The sequence below is a fragment of the Physeter macrocephalus genome, chromosome 20, assembly GCF_002837175.3.
Source record: "Physeter macrocephalus isolate SW-GA chromosome 20, ASM283717v5, whole genome shotgun sequence".
Classification (NCBI taxonomy): domain Eukaryota; kingdom Metazoa; phylum Chordata; class Mammalia; order Artiodactyla; family Physeteridae; genus Physeter; species Physeter macrocephalus.
Genome location: NC_041233.1, coordinates 23574945 through 23589096, shown reverse-complemented (window position 1 = coordinate 23589096; position 14152 = coordinate 23574945). Strand labels below are relative to the sequence as shown.

At 55.6% G+C, this 14152-nt stretch overlaps 2 protein-coding genes across 2 annotated transcripts in view; one reads left to right on the top strand and one right to left on the bottom strand.

Annotated features, from left to right (window-relative positions):
• VSIR (V-set immunoregulatory receptor) overlaps positions 1-12152 on the top strand; it is a 24275-nt gene extending 12123 nt beyond the window's left edge. The window contains exons 3-7 of the mRNA XM_007104475.4: positions 301-357; positions 6427-6534; positions 9739-9766; positions 11063-11259; positions 11442-12152. Coding sequence (XP_007104537.1) covers positions 301-357; positions 6427-6534; positions 9739-9766; positions 11063-11259; positions 11442-11479 — 428 coding nt within the window. The 3' untranslated portion in view covers positions 11480-12152. The remainder of the gene's footprint in view (positions 1-300; positions 358-6426; positions 6535-9738; positions 9767-11062; positions 11260-11441) is intronic.
• CDH23 (cadherin related 23) overlaps positions 1-14152 on the bottom strand; it is a 377990-nt gene that overhangs the window by 29417 nt on the left and 334421 nt on the right. The gene's annotated exons all lie outside the window — the stretch shown is intronic.

Sequence of the window (14152 nt, the reverse complement as noted above, 5' to 3'; positions counted from 1 at the left end):
GTGAGTGTGTGTGTGTGTGTGTGTGTGTGTGTGTGTGTGTGTGTGTGTGTGTAGGTATCGACATGCCCCTGAGGGTGTCATGTGTCATGACAATGGGCAGGGCATGCCTGGCTGTGCAGTGAAAATATGCCTCCGTGGGTGTGTGCGTGCGTGCGTGTGTGCGCGCAGCTGGGCCAATGTTGCCAAGGGGAAACTAGCCTGAGTACCTGGGACAGGAGGGGGGGCATGCCAGCCTGGACAAGTCTTCCTGGCCTCCTGGGTCTGACGCCCACCTAATGACCCTTCTCTCTGCTCCCACAGGCGAAGAAGCACCATCCAAGTGCCTTGTGTACCCACCCTCCTCCAAGGAGAGTGAAAGTAAGGAACCACCTTTTTGGCTCTTCTGGGTTCTCTGTTCTCCTCTGTTCTCATCCTGGACCCAGACCTCATTCTGAACTCTGACCTCATCACCCCAAGCCCACAGAACCCCCATTCCTCCTCCTTTGCTGCTGCCTGTCCCTTCTGTTTCCTCCTTCACCTGAGCCACTGGGCTGCAGCCCCCAGAAGCCCATGCCCCTTCCAAGGCCCAAAGCCTGAGGAAGGTGGCTCCTGGAGACCCAGCTCCTGACTCTCTGAGTGGGGCTGTGCCCCGGCAGTGACCTTTGGCCAAGACAGGTACTGGGTGCCACAGGCTGCCGAGCTTGTTTTCAGTGGGCACGGCTCCTGCCCACTAGCCCTCTGCCACAGGCAAAGGTTGGAGCGCTGTGGTGGGGGTCCTCCTGGCTTGGACTCAACTATTTAAAATCTCCTTGTTCTGTGTGGGGAAGGAGGGAGGAGAGGCTCAGGAAGGGGAACAGAACTACCTTTTCTAGAGCTCCTACTATGTGCCAGGACTGTGCTAAGTCCTTCCAAGTACTGGTATCTCGGTGGCTTCTTATAAGAACCCTATGAAATAGGCGTCACCAACTTCACTTTACATACGTGGAAATGGAGGCCCAGAGAGGTGACATAACTGCCTCAATTCACACAGCTGACAAGGGAAGTGCAGCTGGGACTGTGCTCACATCACCTTCTTCCCACGTCGGGGTAGGAGACTGGACACACAGTGTGGTGGGTGTCAGTCAGCCCCGTGGTATTTGCCCAGAGGTGCCCTACAGGGGATGGGGGCACTGCTTCAAGAGGTGCCTGGGGCTTCCCTGGTGGCGCAGTGGTTGAGAATCCGCCTGCCAATGCACGGGACATGGGTTTGGTCCCTGGTCCGGGAAGATCCCACGTGCCGTGGAGCAACTAAGCCCGTGCGCCACAACTACTGAGCCTGCGCTCTAGAGTCCGCGAGCCAGAACTACTGAGCCCCTGAGCCACAACTACTGAAGCCTGCATGCCTAGGGCCCGTGCTCCGCAACAAGAAAAGCCACTGCAATAAGCCCACGCACCTCAACGAAGAGTAGCCCCCGCTCACCACAACTAGAGAAAGCCTGCACGCAGCAACGAAGACCCAATGTGGCCAAAAATAAATAAATTAAATAAATTTAAAAAAAAAAAGAGGTGCCCGGGCACTAGGAGGCCAGGCGAGAATGCCCAGCAGCTTGGAGACAGAAGGCAAAGGCGGGACATCTTAGGGACACCCCCCTCTTCTGAGAGGATGGGGTCTTGGCTTCCTCAGCCTTCTCCCTGTTAGTATTTATCGGGCATCCAGTGTGGACCAGCCCTGGCGACACAAAAGTGCAGGCCTCCTCCCTGCCCTCCAGGAGGACATACACCAAAACTGAAGCCAGGAATGGGAACAGCTCAGCTACAGCCCCGGCCAAGCCCCCACTCAAAGGCTGTGGTGACTTTCTATTCGAACTACTCATTTTTTCTGAAGCAACAAATGGACCAGCCAGGAACAAAAATAGAACACACGGTTGGGTCTGAGTTAGACCCACACGGAACTAAGAACAAGCCCCTCTTCCTGCACACCACAGAGCTCGTGTGTGGCCTCAGCACCAAGCCGCTGCCTTCCTCACTTCCTCCACTGGCAGCTCCCTGGGGAGGGTGGAAAGGGGGCCCCCCCCAACCCCGAGCAGCCCCTCCCTTCCCATGCAGCAGCCTCATGACTGTGTGCGCACACGTGTGCTATGCACAGGACAGGGTGAACCTCACATGGCAGGGTCCCTGAGTGTTTACTTCCCCATCGCCCCTTCCACTCTGAGCAACCCCCTGTCCCACTTCTGTTCCCGCAGAAACACCTCCGCCACAGCTGCCATTTCACAGATGGAGAAACGGGGTTCAGACGGGTGCAGGGACTTGTTCCCAGTCTCCCAGAGCCAAGCAGAGAAGCCAGAGTGCCTGATTCTCAGTGTGCAAACCCTGCCTGAGCACTGGGGCCTTCCCCTCTGTCAACACTCGTTTTCTGAAAATCAGCTGTATGAGTTAAGTCCTGGAGACAGAGACAAGAGATGCCAGAGGGGACGGTGCTAGAGAAACCAGGTGTGAAATGGAGAGGGAATGCAGATCTGTGTCGTTTTTCTTGATCTAGACTCTAGAGAAGCAGCTGCTGGAATGACGGGAACAGGAGTCACCTGGGAAATCCCAGGAGTCTGGCTGATGAGAGCCCAAGGGTGAGGCAGAACCTTGGACTTGACTGTTAAGGGTCAGGCTTCCTTTGCTGGGCACCTCTGCTCTCAGGTTTTGACATTTTCCTCCTCTCCAGTTCACGGGATATGCAGCCTCACTCTGGTCCCTGCTTCCCTGAACTACTGTCTACAGGGAATTGGCTACTTAAAGCCCAAAGGGACATGTTTGCTTCTGTCTCGGCGTCAAGGGCAGGGGGATAGCGTCAGTGATCTCTGGAGTCCCCTTTTGATCCCCTTCCAGGCCCTTGGTTCTGGAGGTCTGCAGACTACAGCTGTGGTGGAGTTTTGGCACTAAGGCAGAAGAGGTCCCAGATGAAGAGAAACCCGGCTATGCTTTTGGGTGGGGTGTGCGGGCTTCGGACAGTGCTTCCGTTCTCCAGGTATCGTGTGTCCACTGAGCAATGTGAGCAAGCGTGTCCCTTTCCAACAGGGAGGCACCCTGTGTTATCTAAGGTGCTGAGTCAGGGCTCAAAAACTAAATGCCCGCAGGGCCCGGGAGCTGGTGGGTAGGAGAGTAGGGAGGGGTAGAGACTGTGGTGAGCACCCAGCTGCCAGTCTGTACTTGCAGTTCCAACCGCCACGTGCCAGGAAGGGGGCCCAGGGTTGCCAGAGCCACTGAATTTTCAAGCAAAGTCAGAAGTCCAGATTTTACATGAACCCTCTGAATTTTAAAATGTTGGCAACTAATTAAAAAAAAATTAAGTACTGTGTCGGCCATAGTTGCAACCTGAGTCCATTCTAGTGAAAGGCAGTGTGGTAAAGTGGGTAAGAGCACAGATCCTGAAATCAGCCAAGTTGCTTAACCTCCCTGTGCCTTAGTTTTCTCACCTGTGAAATGGAGATGACAGTTATAATCATACTTTCCAGGTTGTTATGAGGCTAAAATGAGGTACTCTGTGCAAAGAAAGTGCTAAGAACCACGCCTGGCACGGAGTGAGTGCTGTGTATGTGTTGGCTACTATTACTTCTAATGTGGAATTCTAGGCCTGGCTTCCCAAGTCATCTCATCCATTCCCCCGTGCCAAGGCAGGATGGCAAGTGGATGGCAGCAGACAGTGGACACATATCCTGTTTTCTTACAGTTCGAAACATTTGCCTGGTGACCCATGTGCTTAGTAGGCCCCAGGGCTGACCGCTGGGTACTGCCCTCCACTGCCACTTGCCTTTGGAAAGATCCCAGTCCCTGCTGTAAGACAGGTGCCCCCCAGCCAGCCTTGGTACCTGATCAGTTAATGATGCTTCCAGCCAAGAAGCTCTTTGAGTTTCCCTTCTCTGACTGCAGCCCCAGTCTCCTAGCGTTATCTCTGGGGAGGAGGAGGGTAGTTGGTCTATGAAATCCTCTGAATGCTCACAGCAGCTTGAGGTGGCAGGGGAGGTGATAAGAGAGGAGTGGGGCTGAGGAGGTGGTACCCAAGGAGCCCAGGAGCCCCGAGTTGCTGGGGGACTGTGGTTTTTCACTGAACCTGGGCAGCCCATCTCCCTGAGAAGCAACGTCCCCACCCCCCAACACAGCAGGAGGTATGGTTTGCTTTCATCCAGCCCCGTCCCTGGAACCAGGCAGCTCTACTGAACTCCCCCCTCCTCCATAAACACCCTCGGGGTGCTACTGGCAGGCCCTGGACAAAGACTCCCCGAGCAGGCTGGGCCCCTCCCATCCCACCCCGCTGTGTAAGGGCCTGGCACACTGCTTGCTGCTGGCTAGGCAGGTGCCTCTGCCGGTGCCTGATCACCTTCTAAGCATGAGTCTGGCTCTGGATGGCTACAGAGCAGAAGCCCCCAACCTCACCCCCAGGTACTGGCCACACATAGCGGGAGGGCTGGGGAGCTGTGGCGAGGCTGTGCTCTGCAGAGGAGCCCATGGTGTCGGAGGGCAACTGGCCCACAGAACTCTCCCCAAACCCTGCCCCCTGGCCCTAGGCTCAACTCCCAGGCCAGGCTGTAAGGAAACCAAGTCCTCATCCCCTAGAGGGGCCGAAGAGAGGGAGTCTTTGCTTGGGGACAGGAGTCGGGTAGAGGCTGGGCCAAGCCACCCACAGCCAACAGGGAGCTGGACTCAGTGATCACTGACTGACTGCACCCAATGCTGCCTAGTACCAGTCTGGAGGAGACCTGCTTTGATGACCAGAAAAGAGCGCTGTGCAGCCGGTTTCTCAGTGCCCACAATAAGGTCCTGTGATGGGGTTTAGAGATACTCGAATGTCTGAATTATAGAACATTTAACTTTCAATACTCTCAAAGTGCAGCCTCGCTAAGATCTGTGGGGGAACCTGCTTTAATGTGGAGTCGAACTTGCTTTGTAACAGCACAGCAACTGTTCCTGTACCAGCGGGTACTTCCAAAGCGCCTGAAAACAGCTTGTTCTCTCCTGAGGTCTGAACAAACCCCCTGAAAGCTTGTTTACACTGTCAGGTTGTTCAGCAATACAATGAGATAAAAACAGCCTTTATTCCCAAAGAAGTAGTGCAAAGGCAACACTGAGCCCGTTCACCTCCCCGAAGCTCCCTGGAGCCAAGCTGACGCTGTGACAAGGTATCCCAGCCCATGGTTTTTCTGTCAGAGGGAAGGGCTAAAATTGGGAAGGAAATGCATTTACACTGGTTGTGGTTCTGAGGGCACGTCTGTTCCCAGGCAAACTCCTGGAGTCAGCAGATGGACTGAAATAAATCAAACCTCCCATGCTGTTGATGGGATCGTGAAGCAGTACAAGTTTTTTTTTAGAGGACAATTTAGCAATAGCCTAAAAGAAAATACACTTACTCTTTGGCTCAGCACTTTTACTACTAGGGTTTTATGTACGGATGTACTTGCCCAAGTGAGCAAAGATGCCTACATAAGAAGTTCATTGCTACTTTATTAGTTATGGTTGAAAATGGAAGAAACCTACTTACACACCAGTAGGGGACTGTTTCAATAAATTTTGGGTGAGCCACGTGATAAAGCCCTAGGCAGAATGAGGTAGATCTCTGTGCCAATACAGAGAGGTGTCTAAGCTGTGCTAAGTGGGAAAAGCAATTGTCCTGTGATCCCATATATGCTCTACATGTGGGGAATGTATCTAGACTATACACAAAAAAACCGCTGACAGTGATTATGTCTTTGGAGGGGGCCTGGGTAGAGGGGGAGGAAGAAACTTTTGAATTGCTTTTAACTTGTAAATTTTTTTGTGTGTAATTTAGAAAGTTTAAAAAAATTGAAATGTTGGACAAGGATTCACATTTCCCTAGTTCCTGCCCCAAGATTTTTCCCTGTGAATTGTACCTGTGAGATCAGTTTAGAGGCCCCATCCTGGAGCCAAGGAGTCTCTCCGGGGATAAATAGGGCTTTTTTATTCATTTATTTTTCATTGAGATAAAACATATATAACATAAAATTTGCCATTTTAACCATTTTTAAGTGTTTGGTTCAGTGACATTAATTATGCTCTCAATGTTGTGCAATTATCACCACTATTTATTTCCATAAGTTTTTCATCTCTCGGGCTCCTTCTGACCTTGAACTCTGGCATGAGGTCTGTGAAGGGCCTGCTCTCCCTTTTCAGGGAACAACCTGTCACCCAGGGTGGTCGAGCTGTTCCCAGTGGGCTGGGATGAGGACCCTCCTCTTTCCCCGCTTGAGCTGCCTCAGCTGTAAGCGCCTGGCCTGGTTTCTGGTGCTCTGGCCCCCCTGGGGTCCCCAGACCTTCCGTGCCTCTGCAAGTCAGTGAGGGTCTGGCTGTGGGGCCTGGGTAAAGGTGGGTCCCCCTGTTGCCAGGCCTTCCCTCTCTGGGCCTCAGTTTCCCCTCAGGAGGTGCAGTGGGAACGGGGCCTCACCTTGGCTGCCTCTGTCCTTTCAGGCATCACGGCTGCTGCCCTGGCTACCAGTGCCTGCATCGTGGGGATCCTCTGCCTCCCCCTCATCCTGCTTCTGGTCTACAAGCAAAGGCAGGTGGCCTCCAACCGCCGTGAGTATCCCTGCCCGCCTGGGCTAGGTGGGTGTGTGAGTGACCTGCCCCAGCCCCCCGCTCAGCCACGGGCATTAGCAAAGGCTAAAGGCAGGCACAATTCTGCTCTTCAAGAGACAGGGGCCGCTACAGTCCTTGCAAGGAGCTGGGCTCAATGGTGGGGAGAGGAGGGGATCCACTAGCCCCTTGGCGCTCAGTGAATAACTGTTGAATGAATGAATAATCATACGGAGTAGCTGAAATTGGTCTATAAAAGTGCTACCACCTGGAGATTGTTTGGGGCCCTGCTTTAATGTATGGGTAGCCTCGTCTTGGTAGCAACTGTTGGGACAAAATGACCTTTGGATTATCAGAACTGGGAGGGATCTTAGAGATAACTTGATTCAACTCTTCCCTTTTACAGGTGAGAAACCTAAGATCAGCAGGGTTAAATAACTAACCAAATGTTATATAACTTAGTAAGTGGAAGAGCTAAGACTCACTCAGAGCTTTTCACCTCACGCTTTTCAGGGAATATAGTCCCAGACATAATAAAAACACTCATCAGCATGCGCGTCATAGCAGACGACCCCTAACAAGTAGGACTGCTGTGCCAGGTACCATGCCAAGCTTGCTATATACATTCTCTCACACATTCCTCGTAACCCCTCTAAGAGTTTGGTCCTACCATTGGCCCCATTTTACAGCTGAGCAAACTGAGACACAGAGCCGTTCAGTAACTCCCTTAAGGAACCACACAGCGAGTATGTGGTGGAGCCGGGTTTCAAGCTGTGACCACAAATACCTTTTCACCCGTCTCTTTGGGTGACAGTGCCCCTTGCCCTTCCTTTGACTCCACCCATGAGCCTCGTCCAGTCTCAGTCTTCCAAGAGCAGGAGGGTGCGGGCCCTCGCTTCGCCTCCCCCACCTCTTCCCCTCTGTCCTCTGCAGGAAGGCTTTGGCTTACACCTGATTGCCTTCGGCTGGACTGTAACAACTTGACATCCCCTCTGTCCCTGGGTCACTCAGAGGCTGTGGCCTTCCTCTCCCTTCCTCTTATTCCTCTCACAAAAGCCACCACAGTCTATCTACACAAATACCCTGGGGTTGGGGTTGGGGCCGGGGTGGGGGAGGGTAAAGGGGTTGGAGCAGAAAGAGGAACCCAGGGGATCAACCAGGGGGAGACATCATTGCAGAGCTGCCCTCAGCTCCTGCTCGTCTATGGAGCACTTCCACGGAGGTGGGAATGGGACGAGGAGGGGGCCACGCTCAGCTAGGCTTGGCTACCAGCAAAAGAGGTGCTTTCTGTCCCCCTTACTCCAGACCACAGGGCTGTCTCCATCAGGGAACAGGAACTGGGAAACACATTCCTGGCAGAGGACGGCGTTGGGTGGAGGAGGCGTACTGCTGATCCTGTTTTGGCCCCTCACAGCCTTCCTTACAGGGCCCCAAGGGGTTGGCCAAGGCTCTGCCCCTGTCCCGGGCCAGAGGAAGGAAAACCAGAGAGGGGACATCCCCAGGCCAGAACACTGTGGGGTGTTCTGAGGACACGGGGAGCCAGGGTCAGCCCCCAGTATCTCCTATTCCACGCACTGGGACACCTGCAGACTGAGGGGCTTCGCAGAGGAAGGGACAGATGAGCTGGGTGTTGAAGAACTGCACTGACAGAAGGCTCAAGGGGGTGCGGTGGGCTGGCTAGGGCTGTGCCACGACCAGTGTCGAGCACGTCTTCTGAAACTCTAAACAAGCGCCATTTCTGTGATGGGCAGCCACTTCATAGCACCTTTCCCCAGATTTAATATATGCAGTGACAGGAAGGTATCAATCATTTATCTCCTAATTAAAGTATTTTTGAGGCCAGTCCTCTGTCCTCTCCAAAAAGAAAACAAAAAATGACTTGCATGGTCGAAGGCTTAGAGACAGACACAAGAGATGCCAGAGGGGACGATGCTAGAGAAACCAGGTACGAAATGGAGAGGGAGTGGAGATTCAGGTCATTCTTCTTGATCCAGACTCTAGAGAAGCAGCTGTTGGGATTATGGCAGCAGAAGTCACCTGGGACATGCCAGGAGTTGTGGCCACAGGGCAGAGGCCGAGTGGCCCGGAGGCGGGCAGTGGGGAGGCAGGTCGGAGAGGGAGTGGACGGGAGCGTGTGTGGTGCACTTTGGGCAGGATGATGGCACGGAGCCTGGAACAGAAAGTGTGCTTGGGAATGAGCCAAACTCAGGAAGAAAGAACGAGAAAGGGTGGGGAGCACTGAGGAAGGCAGTGTGCTGCGGAGGCCAGTGGGTGTGGCAACAACCTCTCTAGTATCAGAGACTCGGTGTCCCCAGGGCAGAGGAGAGGATGAGCTGAGGGAACGCAGTCACCCGGTAAACAAGGAGCCATGATTCTGACACCTCAGAGATTTCAGGAAGTTGTGTGCAACTTCCCGTGGGTGTTCTTTTGTTGTGCCCCTCCCCTACCGCTTGTTTCCCCATCGTAATCAGCAGCAAAGCTCGTAAAAAACGAGAAAGATCTGTGGGAGTACATGGGGAGCTGCAAGAAAGAGGGAAGTTGGGGTCACTGCATCTGGTTGGTGGCCAGTTTGGGGGATGGGGAACCCGCACAGTGGGGCAGGGTGGCAGCAGCTTGGCTGCAGAGTAGAAAGTAGTAGCATGGCTGAGAAGTGACAGGATCTCGGGCCCCCTAAGTTTCCTCTAAGAGATGTTGCCTTGAAAGCCACCCTATTAGGCAATGCAGAGGATGGGACAGAGAGGACCAGGAACTCTAATTAGGAACTGACCTTGCAACACTCCTGCCCAGTAAACCATGGCTGATGACCAGAACGTGACAAATATCTAAACAGGAAACAAGCAAGTTCAGGAGCCAGGCCTTTGGTTGATCATGAATGTCTAACATCACCAAGTTAAGACATGGGAGAAAACATTGGCTGCCTTTGGTTTCCAGGCAACAAATGTTGTCCCAGACACTTGTAAAATGCAGCCCAAATTTCATTTATCACCGGTCAAAATGGACCGCTCACTGAGGCCTCACCTGCTGGGGAGACACGCAGAGCGCTGCCTGCCACACGGGCTTCCTGAGTGAACAGAGGTGGGACCCAGGGCTGAGCACAGCCCTGTCCCGGATTTTGCTCCCGTTCCCCGAGGGGCATCTGCCGGTGAGGGCAGGGATGCTGTCTGGGGAAGCCTTCCCTTTGTGACTAGCTTCTCTGTTTGTCCCTAGGTGCCCAGGAGCTGGTGCGGATGGACAGGTAAGGCCCATGGAGACCGTCCTGAGAACACTTCCAGCAGCTGTGCCACCCCGATTCAGAGTTTGGCAGAGCCCGTCTCTCTTCCCTGGGCTGTCATCTCTGAAGGGCAGCATCTACACCCAAACTCCTTCTGCAGCAGTTAAGGGGGAGGGGGATCTTTTAGCCAGGACAGACTGATTCTCCCAGCTTCACCAGGATCTCTTCCCCTCTCCTCTCTGGTCACTGCTTATACCACGACAGGGCTGAGAACAGAGGTGTGGCCTCCCTGGTCCTCCCTGTGCTCTGGGCCAGCTGTCAGGAAGGAGATATTTCTGGGCAGGAGGGCCCCTGTTTAGCTGCCTGGCACAGCTGGTTAGAAGAGCATTTGCCATCTGCCACCGAGGCCTACACATCTGTGCCGATTGGCTGTTTTCCCTGCCACCCCTCACCCAGCAGTCTGAGCTGCAGGAGGCTTGGATGAACTACGCACCCACCTTCGGGCCTCAGTGGTCAGCCAGGCCAGGGTCGGGGAGGGGAGGAAGCAGCTGAGCTCAGGCAGACACTGAAACATGCAAAGGAGGCCAGCACATCTGGAGCTGTGGCCCCTCCCTGCAGGGCACCCCAAGGAGAAGGCTGTCAGGCTACAAGGGCACAGGCTGACCAGGCTCAGACGGAGGCGGCAGGTTGGGGACAGAGTGGACAGGGTATGTGTGTTGGTGCACTCTAGGCAGGAAGCCGGCATGGAGCCTGGCACGGAGGGCGTGCTTGGGAATGAGCCACATTTAGAAATTTGGCCCCGGTACATGCAACACCAAATTCAGAGCTCCTCCCTGATGTTTGAAAGGGATGCTATTCAAGACAGGTCACAGGAAGTCCTGCTAGCGATCCTGCTAGAATCTCAGAGTTGGAGGGGTCCTCAGAGGTTGTCCCACTCGCAAGCAGGAAGAACGCCTCCCTTCGGCTCAAGACAAGCTGTGGGGACATTCAGTGCTAATGCCATTAACTCTACTGACCAAAGAGAGACTCGTCCCCAGATTCCTGAGGCGCCTCTGACCCTGGGCTTCCTTCCTGGGCCCGGGGCAGATGGTCAGACCACAGGGTGGAGCTGGGGTCAGATGCCCTCAGCTCAGGACAGGTGGGGAGGGCAGCCCATGGCCTTTTCTCTCTGGCCCTGGATCCTCCCTTCCTGCTAGGAGAGGCTGCTGAGGTCTGGGGTGGGAAGGCAGGTGAGGGGAAGGGAGCAGAGAAGGAAGGAAGGCGGGAGGTCAGAGGCCTAGCCCCCGGCAGCACGGATGACCTTCAGTTCTGATTCTCTAGCAACAACACTCAAGGAATCGAAAACCCTGGCTATGAGATCTCTCCACCTTCCCATGGGATGCCAGAGACCAAGCCCAGGCAACCCCTGACCTATGTGGCCCGGAGGCAACCTTCTGAGTCTGGGCGGCATCTGCTGTCTGAGCCCAACACTCCTCTGTCTCCACCAGGCCCCGGGGATGTCTTCTTCCCCTCCCTAGGTAAGTGCTTCTCTTCCCTCACAGCTCTGTGGCCTGCAAGGTCATGACCTCTCCATGGTGTGCAGGGCAGCAGCCTCACTGCCCGCCCTCCCCGGGGAGTCCTCACAGCCTCAGGGTGTGGGGTTGGGGGGATAAAGGACAGAGGAACCTCCACTTCACTCTGCTTCTCCTTTCCTCTGCAGACCCTGTCCCTGACTCTCCAAACTCTGAGGCCATCTAGACCAGCTGGGGGCCGTGGGCAGTTGCGGCTGGGCCAGGGGCAGGTGCATTTGAGCTAGGGCTGGCCCTCTGAGTGGTCCCTTGGCCTTGGCCCTGGTTTCTTTCCTCCGGCTCTAAGCTCAGACTCTTTGAAATACCCCTGATGGCCAGACCCTCAGCCTCTCTGGATGCTACGTGGCAGAAGGGAGAAGGTGTTGGATCGCTCAGCCCCTGTCTCAAGGATGGCGGGGTGCTGGGATCCCACCCCAGAGACCTGAAATTCACCAGCTACTGATGCCAAAGGACCTCCATCTTAGAAGCCCCAGAACTGCCAGCTGTGTGGCAACCTCTCTCCCTGGGACATAAGCCTTGGGACCTGAGAGCAGAGATGTGGGCACCGGGCAGACTTCCCAGTGCCACCCTCCAGGCATGAGACAGGACAAGATGTGGAGAGACTCCTCCCCACTGTGGTGGATCCAGCTCCCCCATCTCGCCTGAGACTGCTCATCTGTCAAACCTCTTTGTAATCATGAGGCTCTGGGGCTGGGCCTGCATGACCCTGGGCCGTGGGAGCCTTCCCCAGCTGCCTTCTACCAGCCAAGTCTGAGGAGCCGTCAACAGCTTACACAAATCTGGGGCACCCACTGCCTGCGCTCTGGTCCCCAGAATTCATTGGCCAGAAGCCCCCAAGCGGGGAGTATATGCTGCGGCACGGCGGCCACTGTGAGCCAACTGGCATCTTGGGCAATGGGAAACAGGCCAGAGGTTGCACCACCCACCACAGATGGGAGTGGAGGGGAGAGCCAGGGGCCTGCTGGGAAGGTGAGAGGAGAGGGCTCCACCGCCTGCTCCCTGCGGTCGAGAGAGATGGTGACCACATAATGTACTGCTCCAACTGTGATGCTCTTAGGGTGCTATTCAGAACTACTTGGGCAACGGTGCAAAACCCGTGGGTGGATTGTAAGAGCTGGGTTTAAATCCCTACCCTGCTTCCGAGGTGCCTGAGGCGCAGGGAGCCCTCTTTCCCCACCCCCCAGTCTTTGGTCCTCTGTTCCGGTCAATCTGTGCTGAGCCTTCAGTGCAGCGTGATCCTTTCGGGTGGGAGGAGCGGGCGTGTCCCTAGAAAGTCTTATGCCCGCACTGCTCTGGACCCCCTGCTCCGTCTCCCGCTTCAGGGCATGACCCAAGTTTGTTTTTATACACATATATGAGGGGAATCCTTTGTGCAATTTCGATTAAAGAGTTTTGAAGCATGGAGAGGAGTGGGGAGGGGTCTCTGTACACTGTGGGGTGAAAACGGGTGGTGGGGCCTGAGAGGGGGAGGAGAAAGTTTGAGCTGGACAGGAGCCCCGGGCACCGCACTGTGGAGGGCGTCATTTCAACGGGGCATTCATCTGCCAGCAGCCTACGCTGGCTCTGCTGAGCCAGGCCTGGGTGCTGAGAGCCAGGGCTTCAGGCCAGGCTAAGGGCCCAGCAGCCCGCCTGGTCTGGTTGGGGACGGGAGTTGGGGCGGGAGAAGGGCACAGCTCGAGGCTCTCCAGCAGCAGTGAGAGCCCCGGTCCTGCAGTTGAAGCCAGGGAGCCCCTTGGTTGCCTCCAAAAGCTCCCTTCTCAGGCGCAAGACCGTAGGTCAACGTGGGCCTCTAGCCGTGCCTGGGGGCCTTGAGAAGGTGGGCGCGGGCCTCGGGCCTCGAGACTCTGCGCTGACTCCTCCAGTGGCCAGAATGCCAAACCCTGGCTCCTGCTTTGTCCCTGGGCATCTACCCCTTGGTTTCATCTGCTGCTGTGGACTCTTCGTGCCAGCTGCCGCAGAAAGAGGGAGCTATTCTCACAGCTTGTGGGGGCCCAGGGAGCAGGGATGGGCAGGGTGATACATGCTCGAGGCAGGGCCAGGCTGCCCCTAGGGTTGAAGGACAAGCCCATGGACCAGACTCCTCGTGCCCCAGTGCAGAAAGAATGTTTCTGCCCAGTGGGGAGGCTGGCCTGGCCCAAACCTCAGCTTCTGATCTCAAGGCAGAGACAACTTCTAAGAATTTGGCTGCCAGACCCTAGGGCCAGCTGTGCTGTGTGGAGGAGGGCGGAGTCCCCGCAGCAGAAAGACACCACACTTCCTCCCCAGCTTCCTGCTGCATGGCCAGCTCGAGGCTCTCCAGCAGCAGTGAGAGCCCCGGTCCTGCAGTTGAAGCCAGGGAGCCCCTTGGTTGCCTCCAAAAGCTCCCTTCTCAGGCGCAAGACCGTAGGTCAACGTGGGCCTCTAGCCGTGCCTGGGGGCCTTGAGAAGGTGGGCGCGGGCCTCGGGCCTCGAGACTCTGCGCTGACTCCTCCAGTGGCCAGAATGCCAAACCCTGGCTCCTGCTTTGTCCCTGGGCATCTACCCCTTGGTTTCATCTGCTGCTGTGGACTCTTCGTGCCAGCTGCTGCAGAAAGAGGGAGCTATTCTCACAGCTTGTGGGGGCCCAGGGAGCAGGGATGGGCAGGGTGATACATGCTCGAGGCAGGGCCAGGCTGCCCCTAGGGTTGAAGGACAAGCCCATGGACCAGACTCCTCGTGCCCCAGTGCAGAAAGAATGTTTCTGCCCAGTGGGGAGGCTGGCCTGGCCCAAACCTCAGCTTCTGATCTCAAGGCAGAGACAACTTCTAAGAATTTGGCTGCCAGACCCTAGGGCCAGCTGTGCTGTGTGGAGGAGGGCGGAGTC